We start from the raw sequence: 16,429 nt of genomic DNA on the forward strand, positions 1-16,429 counted from the left end.
TTAGAACAAAGAGAAAAGGTGAAAGTGGATCCCCCTGCCTAATGCCGCGAGAGGGTCGAAAGGGAGATGAGGGAGAACCATTCAGCAAGACAGAGAAGCTGGGAGAGGTAATAAGGTTCATAATCCATCTGGTCCAGGTTGCACTAAAGCCAAAGGCTAAAAGCATTTTGTGAATGAAATTCCAACTGAGCTTATCAAAAGCTTTAGAAAGGTCTAGTTTTAGAATCATACCTGGTTTTTTGAGAATCTTTAATGAGTGAATTACCTCATTTGATAGAATGATTCCATCCATGATCTGTCGGCCTTCTACATATCCCGTCTGTTCTGGAGAGATGAGTAGGGGAAGGAGTGGTTTGAGCCTGTTCGCGATGACCTTTGAGATTAGCTTGTAGATTACATTGCATAGCGCGATTGGTCTGTATTTTTTCGACTTGTTGGACTCTTCTCCCTTGGGCACCAAAGCTATGAAGGTGGTGTTGAGAGCCGGGAGGATCCAGTGCATGATTCTGGATTCCTCAACGAGTTCCCATACCTCAACTTTGATGAGCTCCCAAAATTCATGAAAGAAATTGGTTGTGAAGCCATCAGGCCCAGGAGCCTTTCCATCTTTGAGCTGAGCCATGGCTTCTTCAACTTCCTGCAGGGACGTGGGCTGGAGCAGTTTGTTATTGTGATCCTCAGTTATGATGCTAGGAATGTGCTGCGTGATGGTTCTGATTGCTTCATTCCTGTTGTGTATGGGCTCCGTAAGAATGTCCTTAAAATATCCTATGAATTCATTTTCCATATCTTCATGTGCTTCGATTCTTTCACCTTGTTGATTGTTGATGAAGGTAATATTATTGTGCATTCGCCTTTGGATTGTGGTTTTGTGGAAGAATTTTGTATTCTTCTCCCCCTCTTTTAGCCAATTGATTCGAGATTTTTGCCGCCAGATAATTTCCTCTTGTTTCCGACGCTCTTCAATTTAGTTCCAGAGTATCTGCTCCTGTTGTGCTTGTTCGTCTGTTCTACCTTCTAGAATGAAAGTTTGTTGAAGTACTTGCATTTGCTATTCCAATTGTTGGCGATTTGCCTGAATATTACCAAAATTTGTACGATTCCAAACTTTGAGAACTTGTTTCAAGTTTTTCAATTTTTGTTGGAATTGATACATTGTGGCTCCCTCTAGCGGGATATAAGATGTTCATGCTTCGTTGACCACTTCCTTAAAATTGGTATTTGTGAACCAGAATGCTTCGAATCGAAAAGGTTTGTTGCAGCAGTTACCTGGCCTGGACCATTGTAGCAAAATTGGCCAGTGATCTGATCCTCCTTGGGGGATAATGGAAGCATTGAAATCCCCTCCCAGGTGGATTGCATTATCCGAGATGAAGAATCTATCAAGCCTAGAGGCAATATGGTGAATACCTCGACGCTTGTTAGTCCAAGTGAAAATTCCATTGGAGGTTGGAATGTCCATAAGTTGATTGGTCTGTATGAATTGTCTGAGGCCATTGCTGTCACTGTCGAGCCTGGTTCTGCCTCCTTGTTTCTCTTCCATGGATGTTATTATGTTGAAGTCGCCGCCGCCGATCCAGAGGGGGAATTGCCTATTTTCATTGAGGATGGAGATCGTTTCCAGAAGATCCAATTTTTGCTGTATTGTCTGTGGAAAATAAACATTTGTGAGATGCCCATGGATTCTGGTGCCTATAAGGTGGAAGGAGGCTTGAATAAGATGGAGGGTGGCATGGAAGTCATATAATGAGATAATCTGCGGGTTCCACAGTATGGCCAGACCGCCTGAAGCTCCAGAGGCGTCTACAGAAATAGAGCTGCTTCCTGCCCAGATCTTGTTTCGAATTCTTTCAATAGCTTCAGTGCTGCTTTTTGTCTCTTGAAGAAAAACTATGGTTGGTTTTTCTTGTTGAATCAGGTTTTTTATCATTCTATGTTTTGAGGGGCTGTTGAGTCCTCTCACGTTCCAGGATATTAGCTTCATGTAAACTGAGGTTTAGGTTTATAAAACTTTGTCAACTTAGGGAATCGCCCCGATTCCATAAGTATTTCACCTATTATTATGGTCCTTTGAAGGTCTGTCTTTCTTCCTCTTTTCTTGGTTTCTTTGAGCACCTTTTTTCCGTCCCAGGGGCTGCCTCCTTGTATGCCAAGACTTTTATTGTGCTGCACCTTGGTTAGGACTCCTTCCAGTTTGTCTATTTGCCAAGGGGGAATTGAGTTGTATTCTCTCTGTTTGCATGCAGTTTCAAGTTTGAAGATGTCAAGACCATCTAAACTGACATCCACCTGATCTTCCTCCATTACAATAGGAGAACACTGGTCTTCCTCATCCGCTTCTTCATGGAGACTGAGAGCTAGAGTTGCGTCGAGCTCCATGTCGATGTCTTGCTGTTTATTGTCCAACATAGATTTCCCTTGGGAGGAGGTGAAGGGACTAAGATCTGAAACCAATTTTCCTTTCTCCAGAGAAGGGTTAGGAGTGTGGCGTGAAAGAGCTGGGTCTGTGGTCTGCATGGGGACTGATGGGTTGTGGGAAGTTGAGGGCGTAGTGGGCTTATTTGGGGGGACAGAACTGGGTTGGTCTTGCATAACTTGCGAAGCGAGAACAGAGAATCTGTTCTGGGAGTCGGCTTTGAAGGCATTGTCCGAGACTGGCTGAATTTTCTTAGCATGCCTGTGGCGGTTGGGAATTTTGATGAAACCTTCTGAGTCTTTGTCAGAGACAGCAGAAGCGGCTTTGGACTGTAAATTTAATGGACAATCTCGGAAGAGGTGGCCGTGCTCATGACACTTGCGACAGCGGAAGGGTATATGCTCATAATTTAAAGGTTGTGTCCATTCAAAGTCATCATGAAAGAGACTTACCGAATCAGCTAAAGCTTTGGTCAGGTGCATCTGAACGCAGATCCTAGCATACGAGGTGTATTTGCGGGTTTTTGTTTCAGCCGCAACTTTGATGAAGGTCCCCAGTTTGTTGCCAATATCAGCCAGCGTTTCTTCTTTCCAATATTCCACTGGGAGGGAATACATCCTTATCCAGACCGGAGCCCAGCTGAAATCTTCTTTATCAGGGTTAAATCTTGGTTTCCATTCCGTGAGATAGAGACCTGAAGAGTTGAAGAAGTATGGGCCGCCTTCGAATATCCGCGCTTTGTCCTCCACACAATGAAAGATTGTTGTGAAAAATCCTTTTGGGCCCAGTTGCAGAGTAACTTGTCCTTTGGGCTTCCATTTTGAGGCTATCCAGCCTTGTAAGGCCTTTTCCGTAGGCCAGAATCCCAGAAACTTTCCTATTAGTGCATGATCCTGCATGTATTGGATCTCACCGTTGATGCGGTGGCTTGGCAGGTCGACCTTGATACGCTCTGCAGCCTTCGGGATACAGGTGGCCAAGGTCACCTTTGGCTGTGATGACGAAGCTTTGTTGTGTGTCTCTTTTTCTGTGTTTTCCTCTTCTGTCGGGGCTGTGGGTATCTTTTCTTCATTCGTCCTATGTCCTTCCTGCCCAGCTTCAGGGACTGCGCCAGAGGGGTGCAGAGGCGGTGCATGCTGTTCTTTGTCAGAGATTGAAGTGTTCCTTGGAGGGGAGGCGGAGCTCTCCCCTCCTACCGCCTTTGCCATTGCAGGCTACCAGCAGGAGTCCGGCGGCGGCGATAGCGTAAGCGGTCAGGGGCAGCTAATGGCTAGGGTTCTGAAGCGATTTGCAGTCTGCTGCATCAGAGCGATTTTTCCACCCACCAAAATATTAATATTATAAACCCTATGAATAATATTATATCTTAGGAATATGAACCCTTAGATTAATAAACCCAAGGAATTAATACTAAAAACTAAAGGGATTATAAACCCAAGGGAATACCATTAAACCCAAGGGATAAACATTATAAACGCAAGGTATGAAAACCCTAATATAAATATTATAAACCCTAAAATAAACATGGTTGGCCATGGTTTTCCATTGTTGATTTTCATACAGAGACAATATTTTTCACAATGCAACGTTGGACCATGGTTAACCATGGCTGACCATGGTTGCTTTTCATATTGAGACAATATTTGCCATAATGTGACATTAGACCATGGTTGACCATGATTGTAAACACAAGGGATTAATATTGTAAACAAAAGGTATATAAAACCTAATATAAATATTATAAACCATAAAATAAACATGCTTGACCGTGGTTGACCATGGTTCATTTTCATATTGAGACAATCTTTGTCAAAAAGAAATGTTGGACCATGGTTGGTCATGGTTCAACATGATTGATTTTCATATCGGACAATCTTTGTCACATTGTGATGTTAGGCCATGGTTGATTTTCATATTGTAGAAAATCTTTGTCACAATATGACGTTGGACTATGGTTGACCATAACTAGAAACCCAAGGGATTTATATTAAACCTGGGGATTTAGATTATAAACCCTGTGAATAATATTACACCTAGGAAAATGAACCCTTAAATTAATAAACCCAATAGATTAATATTATAAACCAAAGGGAATAATGAACCCAAACGATTAATAAAAATGCAAGGGTATATAAACCCAACCGAGTAATATTAAACCCAAGGGAATAATATTATAAACCCTAAGATAAATATTATAAACACTAAAATAATCGTGGTTGACCATGTTTTACCATGGTTGATTTTCATATTGAGATAATATTTGTCACAATGTGTCATTTGACCATGGTTGACCATGGTTAATTTTCATATTGAGATAATATTTATCACAATGTGGCATTCAACCACAGTTGTGCATGCTTGACCATGATTATAAACCCAATGGATCTATATTAAACCCTAAGATTAACATTATAAAACTTATGAATAATATTATACCCTGGATGAACCCTTAGATTGATAAACCCAAGGGATTGATATTATAAACACAAGGGATTAATTCTAAAACCGCAAGGTATTATAAACCTAAGGGATTAATATTATAGACCAAGTATATATATAACATAAGATAAATATTATAAACTTAAGGTATATAAACCCTAAGATGAATATCATAAACCCTAAAATAAACATGGTTGACCATGGTAGACAACGATTGATTTTCATATTGACAAAATCTTTCTCGCGATGCAATGTTGGACTATGGTTGACCATGATTGATTTTCATATTGTGACAACCTTTCTCACAATGCGACGCTGGAAAATGGTCTGTCATGGTTGACCATGGTTGATCTTCATATTGAGACAACCTTTGTCATAATGTGACATTTGACCATGATTGATTTTCATATTAAGTCAATCTTTGTCAAAATGTGTCATTAGACCATGGTTGACCAAGATTTATAAACTCAAGTGATTTATATTAAACCCTAAGATTAATATTATAAACCTTAGGAATAATATTATACCCTAGGAATATGAACCCTTCGATTGATAAACTCAAGGTATATAAACCCTAAGATAAATAATATAAACAATAAAATAAACATGGTTGACTATGGTTGATTTTCATACTGACAAAATATTTGTCACAATGCGACATTGGACTATGGTTGACCATGATTGATTTTGATATTGAGACAACCTTTCTCACAATGCGATATTGGAAAATGGTTGACTATGCTTGACCATAGTTTATTTTCATGTTGAGACCATTTTTGTCTCAATGCAATGTTAGACCATGGGTGACCATGGATGGGCATGTTGTCATAATGTGATGTTGGTCCAAGAGACAACCTTTGTCACAGTGTGACCATGGTTGTTGACCATGATTGATCATGGTTGTTAAAATGCGACATTGGAACATGGTTGACCATGGTTGATTTCATATTGAGGCAATCTTTGTCACAATGCGACATTGGACCATGGTTGACCAACACTGATTTTCATATTGAGAAAATACTATGATAAACCCTAAGATAAATATTATAAACCAAGGTATATTAACCCTAAGATAAATATTATAAACACTAAAATAAACATGGTTGAGCATGGTTGATGTACATATTGAGACAATGTTTGACACAATACGATGTTGAACTATGGTTCACCATGGTTGACCATGATTGATTTTCGTATTGAAATAATATTTGTCACAATGTGATGTTGGACAATGGTTAACAATGGTTGACCATGGTTAACAATGATTGACCATGACTAACCATGTTCGACCATCGTTGTCCAATGTTGATTTTCATATTGAGACAATCTTTGTCTAAATGCGACGTTGGACCATGTTGACCATGATCGACCATGGTTAACGATGGTTGACCATGGTTGATTTTCATATTGAGACAATCTTTGTTGCAATGTGACATTGGAACATGGTTGACCATGATTATAAACTGAAGGGATTTATATTAAACCCTAGGATTAATATTATAAGCCCTATGAATAATATTATACCCTAGGAATATGAACCTTTATATTAATAAATATAATGGATTAATATTATAAACCCAATGTATATAAACCCTAAGACAAATATAAACCATAAAATAAGTATAAAGTTGGTTTAAGAGTCCCTTGTACCAATTTAACAGCTAGATTCATGGTGAGCTTCAAATTAAATAATAATAATTATTATTATTATTATTATTAATTTTATTTATATTAAAGAAATACAAAATTTAGTATTTATAACAAATTCATAGTGATTATATAAAAAAATATATAGTTTTTAATTAAAATAAAAAAAACTATTTTAAAATTATATCTCTATATATATAATTTTACTAATTCTCAATTAAAAACAATAAATATATTAAAACGGGCAAAGTGAAAATAGTAAAAAATCAAGGTGAATGCATTTCAATACTTTACTTTTGCAAATGTGCAAACAAGTTATTTTGATATTGATCATATTAGAAATATTAAATATATACTTTCAACTATTTTTATGTGAACATTACAAATCAAGTACATCTACACAAACAAAAATAATGCGATTCTAATATATAGTAAAGAGCATGAGTGGGCCTAATGGTTAAGAGCATGTGTTTCCTCCTAAAAGGTCATAGGTTCAAAATCAAAGGAGGGTAGAGTATGTATGCCTTTGTAGACTTAGCAGTGAAATCGCTGCAGGGAGGTGGGTCCCTTGTCCCACAAACAAGAGGGTCTCAAACACCAATTTGGTGTCTGGCTTGAGTGGGCCTAATAGTTAAGAGTATGTGTTTCCTCCTAAGAGGTCACAGGTTCAAAACCAGAGGAGGGTAGAGTATGTATGCCTTCGTAGACTTAGCAATCAAATCACTGCGCGGAGGTGGGTCCCTTATCCCACAAACAATGGGGTCTCATACACCAATTTAGTGTCTAGCTTAACTGTAACCTTAAAAATAAATATTGTTATTTTATTATTATTAAAATATATGCAATTTTTTATTAAATTTATTTATAAATTTAAAAATAATTTAAAATTATAAAAATCACATTGTTCGTTATAAAAACCACATCTAAACATAAATCCATTTGCATCCCTCTTAGCCTCGGTAAATTTCATATTCGTCAATCCATTAAAATGTTTCAATGGAGTTTTTCTGTCGGATTTCAATACTTAATAACAAAAAAATCGAAAAAATGTAAATTAAAAACAATTTTATAATGATAATGAATTTGTTTTCAAATATAACTACCAATGGAGTAGTATGATATGTGTACTAATAAAAAACATAAATTAGGTTTTAATAATAATACTAATTTCATAGAGATATGTTAGTTAAGCCATCAATGATTTTTAAATTTTAATAGAAAATTTTATCATTTTACTAATATTTAAAATCAAATTCATAATAATAAAATAACGAAGGTAACTACAATATATTGAAATACTTACTTTACAAAATATATATATATAAATAAATAAATAAATGCATTCTATAAAATGTTTCCAAATTTTAATAAAAAAGTTTATTACCTTAGTAATATTTAAAATCAAATTCACAATAATAAAATAACTAAAAATAACCGCAATGTATTGAAATACCTACTTACAAGAAAATAAGAAATATATTCTATAAAATATAATTAAGAAAATAAAAAGTAATTATGTCCAGAAATAATAATTAATAACTTTAAGTTTGACTCTCCACCAATCAAAAATGTTTCTGTGAATTCGCAATGTTAAAATTTCACAAAAACTGAGCATGTAGATATGGATTACAAAGTTCCTCTGAAAAAAGATATGGATTACAAACGAGGCCAAATACAATTTTTTAAAGATATATTTCCATATATATTAAAAATTCAAAACAACCTATAATGGAAATAAATGAATATTGACATGATTATTACGCAGGGAAATATATATATATATTAAAAGTTGGCCGTCAGCTGATAAATGGTTCTATTCATATTTTTTTAAATGAGCTTTACAGAAATTTTATGATAATTTTCAGTTTAATGAGTAATGGTAAATTTTCTTTTGTTAAAAAGAGTTTTGAGTGATATAACTTATAGAATGATTTTTTTATATCTTAATTTATTTTAACAAATAAATAAATATATATCTATATATGGTTATCATATATATATATATAATTTTTTTCTTCTTTAAATTTAGAAATGGTTATCATATTTATTTAAGTGGAATATCTAAGATGACTGGAGCTGGCTTCCGAGCGGGGGTGTGCTGCTGATAACACCCAACCAGAGACCGCAGCGGAGAATGGATACCCTATAATCAGCCTACAGGTGCGTATATCACTATCGAGACTGCTTTTAGAACCAGTGCATGTCATCCAGACCACTTTCATGCCACGTTTTTGCATACTGACTTTATCCTGGAACGATCCCATGCATCCATGAGCGTCATATCGTGCTTTTTCGTCTCACACAATGCTGACACCTGTTTGAGGAAGGAGCCTGCATGCTAGTTGCTCCCTATGACACGTCCACTCCTCCTTTCTATCAGCTGATTCATTGTTTGGTCTATTAAGCCTACACTGACTAAAAGGAAAAGATTTTTGAGGAGAACTCTTTTCTTCCTCCCTGCACGACTCTACTCGCAGTGGCGGTTTTTCCTCTTTGTTTCTGGAAGGAGCTTTCTACCTAAGTTTCTCTGTTCTCCTAAACCCTTTCCCTGGCTTTTTTGCTCCGGTCTTGGTGGTCTGGTCATGGTATGTTTTGGCAATTCTTTTCAGCACCCTGCTCTCGGTATGCTTGCGGCTCCAGGTCAGTACTTCTACATTCTCCTGTTTTTCATAAAGAATTGTGTCTAGAAAGAATTTTAGAACATATAAAATGGTTTAACTTCCTGGTTTGTGATATCAGCCTGAAGTCGAATTTCTAATTTCTGTTATAAAAGAATGATTTTGTCCTAGAAGGGCCTGTATGTTTTAATTCCCTGACATAACTTAAATTCACATGTCGGGACCAGCAAAACTGGACTGGTCATGGGTATCTGTTTCCAAGCTTAAAAATTATATTGTCATAACCAAACCGTGCTCAGACATAAGGTTTAATTTAGGTTCCTGGTGGTGTGTTTGTGAGTTTTTTTGTTGCTGCATTGTATGCTCTGAGGCTACATCTTAAATAATCTATGTACCGCTGATACATGGGATTCTCTATCTTCGGGTTTTTTGTATTGGAGGACTGGTCGAATCTCTGGCATCTTCTCGACACCATTGGCCCTCTGGTTTTTCCGGGCTGGATCTCTGTTTCTGGGTGCCGGAAATCAAGTTTGGGGTAACGAATTTTCCTCCTCATCACATCCCTTTTCCCCAGGACTGTCTCGGGCAGAGATTATTGATTCAAATCTTACGAGATCCAGGATCAATTAATATTTCAAAGGACGAGATTAGATATCCGGGAACAAGAAAAGCCATCGTTTTTCAAAACTCCTCACTATCTGACATATCCTACCTCATGTTTCCGTCATCCTCATTCAAATTCGGAAGACAGCTGGCCCTCTGATCATTCCCGAGGCTTCTTCTGGTCAGTCCTTCTGTCAAAAATCCTCGTTTTGCTCTTTTGATCCTATCTTTTCTGGGTATTTTATTCAGAGAGTGACTTGTCCACTCATGTTACAATCTTAATTTCCTGATCTGACATATCCCCTTTTGGATTTATCAGTACTTCTGAGTTAAGAAGGTAGGTGGACCTTTTATGAATGGACCTTACGTCTGACTCATCAGCCATGGGGGCCATGGTCCATGCGGCCATTCAGGCAGAATCCTACCAGGGTGCCGCCAAGCTGTCCAATAAATGGCAATCCACGTTGGATGATATGTTTATCCGACCCTCATACCACTATGATGACATGGATGGAAAAGATCGCGCAAAGGCAAGACCTTGCCGCGAAGACAGTCAAACCGATGTTTTTCAAAAGGAAAAGGATTATGGCGAGCCATCGACCTATTCAAAAAATAATCTGAAGCCTGTCAAAACTTCTCCCCCACCTGCGGCAATCAGGCTTGAAAGTGTTTTCTTGTCTGATCGCATAGAAAGCCTCCAAGATTATGCTCTGGTTGGCCGTTGGCACTTTCCAGAGATGGATGACTCCAACATGAGAATCTGGCTCGAACGACAATGGAAACCTCTGATAGGCTATGTTCCTATCGTGGCCAGATTATTGAAGGAATGGTATTGCTTTCATTTCCTGAGTACCAGTGATCTGGAAACCATTCAGAATAGGCCATGGGTGTATGGAAGGAGTTTTCTGGCGTTACATAAGTGGTATATGGGCTATAACCCGTTGAAGAATACTCCTACCAACAATTTGATATGGGTAAAGCTACCCGGGCTGCCCCTGGAGTTATGGTCAAAGGAAACCTTAACAGAAATAGGAAATGCCATAGGAAGATGTGTATATGTTGACCCTAGATGCCTGGGAGAAAAAGATAAGCGTGTGGCTTGGATTCTCATAGAAAAAGCTTACAGAGGAGGGTTCCCGGACCATATTGAAATTTTCTAGAGGGAGCTGAAAATAAATCAGAGGCTGGACTTTTGGGGAGTGCCCTTTAGGTGCTCTGCATGCCACCAGACGAGACACTTAATCAAGAATTGCCCTCGTTGTCCTGTCTTAAAAAGTCGAAAGCATCATGGTCTTCCCCGTTTTGCTGCAAAGAATTATAGGACAAAGTCCCCATCCCTGGGAATAGAGAAGTTAACAAATTCAAAAATTCTGTCTCCATCGGAGTCAGATGATCAGCGAAGGGTTAGTAACCTTGAAATCCAACATCAATCTCCTCCTCATCTCAAGATCCCAAATCCGCTGGATATTATCTCTCCTTCAATGCCTCCTTTGGAACCAGCCTCTGATCATGAAATCCCTCTTCCTCCCCCGGTCCCTCAGCCCTGTAAAGATTTCAACAGAGAGGTCCACTTTACCCTCATTCCATCCTCTTCCCCGTCTCCAAAAAAGAAAAAGACTCCATCTGGAAAAGGAAAAGATTCTATGATTACGGCTACTCCTTTAAACTCCCCTATTTCCTCACCCACAAACTCTATTGGCAGTGACTTGGATTACCTTCTAAACAAGAAATCGTTGGAACGTTGTCTCCTTACCATTCACAAGCTGGGGAAACAATCTTCTCCTCAAATAAGCCCAAATTATACACAAAACATTACAGTGAGGAGAAAAAATAATAGGGGCAGTAGACACTTCAGGGGGAGGATCGATGGAGCAGGCAGAGGAGTTCGTAATCTCTCTCTTATAGATGTCCCTATCACTGATATGACTGAAGAATGGCCTCTTAGAGCAAGCATGGCCGAAAAGAATCCCCAATGACATTCATCATATCCATGAATGTAAGAGGTCTAGGGGCAGACCTAAAATTCCTGGCCCTAAAGAATCTTTTCCTTTCAGCAAGTCCTAAAATCATATTAATTCAAGAGACCATGCATAACTCTTCTGTGTCAATTTCCTATTTCAGGAAAATGTTTCCCTCCTGGCATATTACCGCTTTGGAAGCTAATGGTCTTTCTGGAGGCCTAGCGGTTTTATGGGATCCTGATTGGATCAAAGCAAAGGCATATAGATGTTTGGCGGGCATTCTAATCTCAGCTCAAATCAGGGGAAATGACTATCCCATCAACATTCTGAACATATACGCTCCTTATAAAAACAGATTGCCATTCTGGGAGAAATTATTTGCTTCAGAAATCTTTGACATTGAATATTTGATGATTGCAGGAGATCTAAATATCACCTTAAACTTGGATGAAACATGGGGTATCAGCAGAAAGAAGGATCCACTTGCAGACCGCATCAAATATGAGCTTTTAAGCAGGAATCTTATTGATATAATCCCCCTCAAAATGCTCCCGACTTGGGAAAATGGAAGGATCAAAGAGGCTTATATAGCCAAAAGACTCGACAGATTTATCCTACATGCTAGTTTAATTGATAAGATGGGCATGCCGTTCTCAACAATTGAGAATGTGTTCATATCAGATCATAGACCGATTCTTTTAGACTGGAGAGAAAAGGGCTTTAGAAAGGGCTACTCATTCAAATTTAATAGGACATGGCTGGAAGAACAGGAGTTTAATGATCTTATTATAAGAACCTGGAGAGATCTGTCATCAACGCAGAATATTCCTCCTTTTTTGACCTTCAGGGACAAGCTGGACGCCATTAAAAAGGTGGTCAAGGAATGGAAAATCAGGAAAAGGCAAATGAATAGAACAGCTCTTCAGGAGATCCAAAAGGAATTGGACAGCACTTCGGAAACCCTGGCTTCTCATCTTCTCACTTTCAAAATGAGATGCCGAATAAAGGAGCTACAAAAGAAAAAATTAAAAATCTTAGAACAGGAGGAAGCTTTTTGGAGATTAAAGAGTAGGGCGATCTGGCTCAAGGAGGGGGACAAGAACACAAAAAATTTTCACAAGTTTACGAGTTCCAAGCGTGAAAAAAATTCTATATGGAAAATAAGTGATGGAAGAGGAGGATTCCTATACTCTCAACAGGACATTTCAAACGAGGCCGTAAGATACTTTGAAAATCAGTATAAGAGAGCTGAGGATTGCAGGTTTCAAGACATTTTATGGGGCATTGATTTACTTCCACAGATGTTCGATGATGACCTAAATGATCAAATTTTCTAGCCGGTATCCGAGGAGGAGCTGTTAGAAACAATGAAATCTTTTAAAAGGGATAAGTGTCCAGGTCCAGACGGTTGGACGATAGAATTCTTCATACACTTTTTTGATCTTATAAAAACTGATCTGCTAAGAATGGTAGAAGGATCCAGGATATCAGGCAGTATCAACCAGAAAATTTCCTCCACTCATATAGCACTCATTCCAAAAAAAGGAGAAGCAGAATCCTTCCAAGACTTTAGACCGATTTCCCTTTGTAACATTTCTTTCAAAATTATTTCGAAAATTATTGTGGAAAGAATCAAAGAAACTCTTTCAAGATTCTTAACAAAGGATCAGCATGGCTTTTTAAAGGGAAGAAATATTCTGGACGCAGTTGCAAATACACAAGAAAGTCTGTTTGCCATGCATTCAAAAAAAATTGATGCTGTCATTTTCAAGATCGACCTCCGCAAGGCATACGACTGCCTTGATTGGGTTTTCATCAGGTGTTTACTTGCAAATATTGGATTAAGGGCCAACATGATTGACTGGATCATGGCATGTGTTGAGAAGGTGAACTATGCTATCATTGTAAACGGGATACCATCCTCTTATTTCTTAGCTGCTAGAGGACTTCGCCAAGGCTGTCCCCTGTCACCCCTCTTATTCATCTTGGCAATGAATTGCCTTAGTCTCCACATCAATAAGGCAGTCAAGGAAAACAGATGTAGCCCATTGAAAATATGCAGGAACAATTCCATCTCGCATAACTTATTTGTAGATGATATTCTTATGTTTGGTATGTTGTGCAGACTCACCTGGTTATGTTTTTATGACATCCTTGAAAACTTTCAAAAAGCTACAGGACTGCAAATTAACAAATCTAAGTCAGTAATCTATCATAATGATGTCAATAAGGAAGCAATAGAATGGTTATCTTCACTTTTTGGAATAGAGGCGAAATCCATTAAGCATGGAATAACATACTTGGGTTTCCAGTTAAAGGCAAACAGATATTCAAAGAAGGACTGGCAATGGATTTTAGATAGATACTACAAAAAGATATCAGTTTGGGAATACAGATGCTTATCACTGGCAGGAAGAGTGACCTTGGCTCAATCGGTCTTAAATCAACTCGCAGTATTCTGGGCCCATCTATTCTTTCTACCTACAAGTATCATTCAAAAAATGAATAAGCTAACTGCGAATTTTATATGGGGCGGCCAATCGAAAAAAAGGAAATTTCATCTCTCCAAATTATCTGATATCTCTTTGCCAAAGAGCATGGGGGGATGGGGTCTGCTGGACTTGCGGACTTTCGGAAAGGCACTTCTATGTAAGTCTTTGTGGAGAGGGATTTATGGAGAAGGCCCATGGAGCAACTCAATTCAAAAGAAATACATGGGCAGTAAGGATATCTCACACTGGTACAGGGTTGGAAGGATAGGTTCCTCTTATGGGTCATCAATATGGTTGAGCTTCTGCAAGATAGAAAGTTATTTTTTGAAGAATCTAACATGGAATTTCCAATCTGGTAGCAAGATCCTTATTGGAAGAGACCATTTTCTGAGCGGTGCCGAGGAGATCTTTGTGCCTGAAACTTTAATAAATTTTTTTCATAGAAAAGGTTTCTTCTATTGGGATAAATTGATTTCAGATTGGCAGGGATCGATTCCTTTATGGAAAGAAGCAGAGAATATGGGGATGCCAGCTTCTATAGCTCGACAATGGGAGATCATCAGGACATGCCTGAGAAACTGCGACATTTTCCGCTCTTCGGAATCTGACTGTCTTATATGGAAGAATTCAAAAGGTATCAACCTGGTCCGTGTTAAGGATATTTATCAGAATATGATTGGTCTAAGGGGTGCAGCTCCCAATCTTATATTCCCAACTGTCTTTTGGAAATCGGGATGTCTCTCCAAAATGATTTATTTTTCATGGCTGACATTCCACAACAAAAATTTATCTTGGGAAAACTTAAAAAAGCGGGGATGGCAAGGGCCGAGTATCTGTCTAATATGCAAATCAGCTGAGGAAATCAATTGTCACATGTTTTTTAATTGCCAAGGAACTCAACTATTGTGGCAATCTCTGGAAAATTTATATGGAATCCCACATATTACACATGCTTCCACAAAAGAAGCGTTTCTGTGGTGGAGTGGACAGAAGGAGTCATGGAGGCCGATAATTATTATCACTCTCTGGAGCATCTGGAAATGGAGAAACAATGTTATTTTCAATGACAGAAAAGTGCCTTTCTTGGAAATTTTATCTCATATTGTCTCAATCTACGACTCTTTACCGGAGAAGCCGCACAAGCAAAAAAAGGAGGATCATAAGGAACATGTACAGCCTCATTCAGTGTTGCCAAGAGCGTATTTTGATGGAGCCGAGCAGAAAGGTTCCTGCGGTTGCGGAGTGCACATTATAATGAATGAAGATGTTCAATATCTCATCCATTGGAATGGGGGAATGGGTTCCAACAGCAAAGCTGAGGCGATGGCCCTTGCTGGCCTTCTGAATTTTTGCTTTTTTCTAAATATTCAGGCAGTCTCAATTTATGGAGATTCCAAAGTAATGGTGGATTATGTATCAGGGAAAAACAACATCTACAAGCCTCACCTGGTAGGATGGATGGACAGGATCAGGTTTTTCTGGAGAAGGATGGAAGGATATTCTATTCATCACATCAACAGGACACAGAACCAACAAGCAGACTTTTTGTCTAAGGAGGGTTTACATTCGGAACCAGGCCTTTGGTCTATGAAGGTAACGTCTGAAGGGGATATTTTCTCTATCATGGATTTTTCCCTTCCAGATTTCTAAATTTCATAGTTGCTGAAGCACAGGTATGCATTGTTTTTTTTGCTCCTCTTTTTGTCCTATGGTACCTCCGAATTTTGTTTTATGAATGGCTGAAGCATAATGTGAATTTCCCATCGAGTACTTCTGAAAAGCTACTCCTATGTTGTCTCTATGAGAATGTTAATTTTTGTTTCTGAATGACAGCCCTGTGGTCTGTCGTTTTTTTCTAGAGAATTTTGCTCTTCTGCTGGGATTATGCTTCCCTTTTCTTCTACTTTGCCTTCAAATATTTCAAGCCATAAATTGGCCATATACAGAATTACATGCAAATGTATTGATCTGTCTTTTATATATCTTATATAATACAATCTCGCTTTTTTCACCCTGAAAAAATCATATTTATTTAAGTGGATTGCTATTTGTTTTTTTATAGAATTGAATTTAATTTGATGGTACATTTTATACCTATTTTAAAAATTAACTAATAAAAGTGAAGTTAATTGTTTAAATAAGTTCTTATTCATCAAATTTCAAATTATTCTTGAAATTACTTTATAATTCGATTAAAAATTATATTTATATAAATTTTGAAAAGTAAATACGGTTGTTTTCCTAGAAAAATTA

General features: G+C 37.9%; 2 protein-coding genes across 2 annotated transcripts; both read left to right on the forward strand.

Annotated features, from left to right (window-relative positions):
* The first annotated feature begins 11,809 nt into the window (after window positions 1–11,809).
* Window positions 11,810–13,021, forward strand: LOC149236185 (uncharacterized). Its single transcript, XM_089368801.1, has one exon. It carries the CDS (start codon window positions 11,810–11,812, stop codon window positions 13,019–13,021), a length of 1,212 nt encoding a protein of 403 aa, XP_089224927.1.
* A 129-nt stretch (window positions 13,022–13,150) lies between these two features.
* Window positions 13,151–15,826, forward strand: LOC149236186 (uncharacterized). The gene has a single exon (XM_089368802.1). It carries the CDS (start codon window positions 13,151–13,153, stop codon window positions 15,824–15,826), a length of 2,676 nt encoding a protein of 891 aa, XP_089224928.1.
* The last annotated feature ends 603 nt before the right edge of the window (window positions 15,827–16,429 follow it).

Source organism: Pinus tabuliformis, chromosome 8 (genome assembly GCF_031772625.1).
Source record: "Pinus tabuliformis cultivar Carrire ecotype Pingquan chromosome 8, CPIR1, whole genome shotgun sequence".
In the NCBI taxonomy this organism is placed as follows: Eukaryota; Viridiplantae; Streptophyta; class Pinopsida; order Pinales; family Pinaceae; genus Pinus; species Pinus tabuliformis.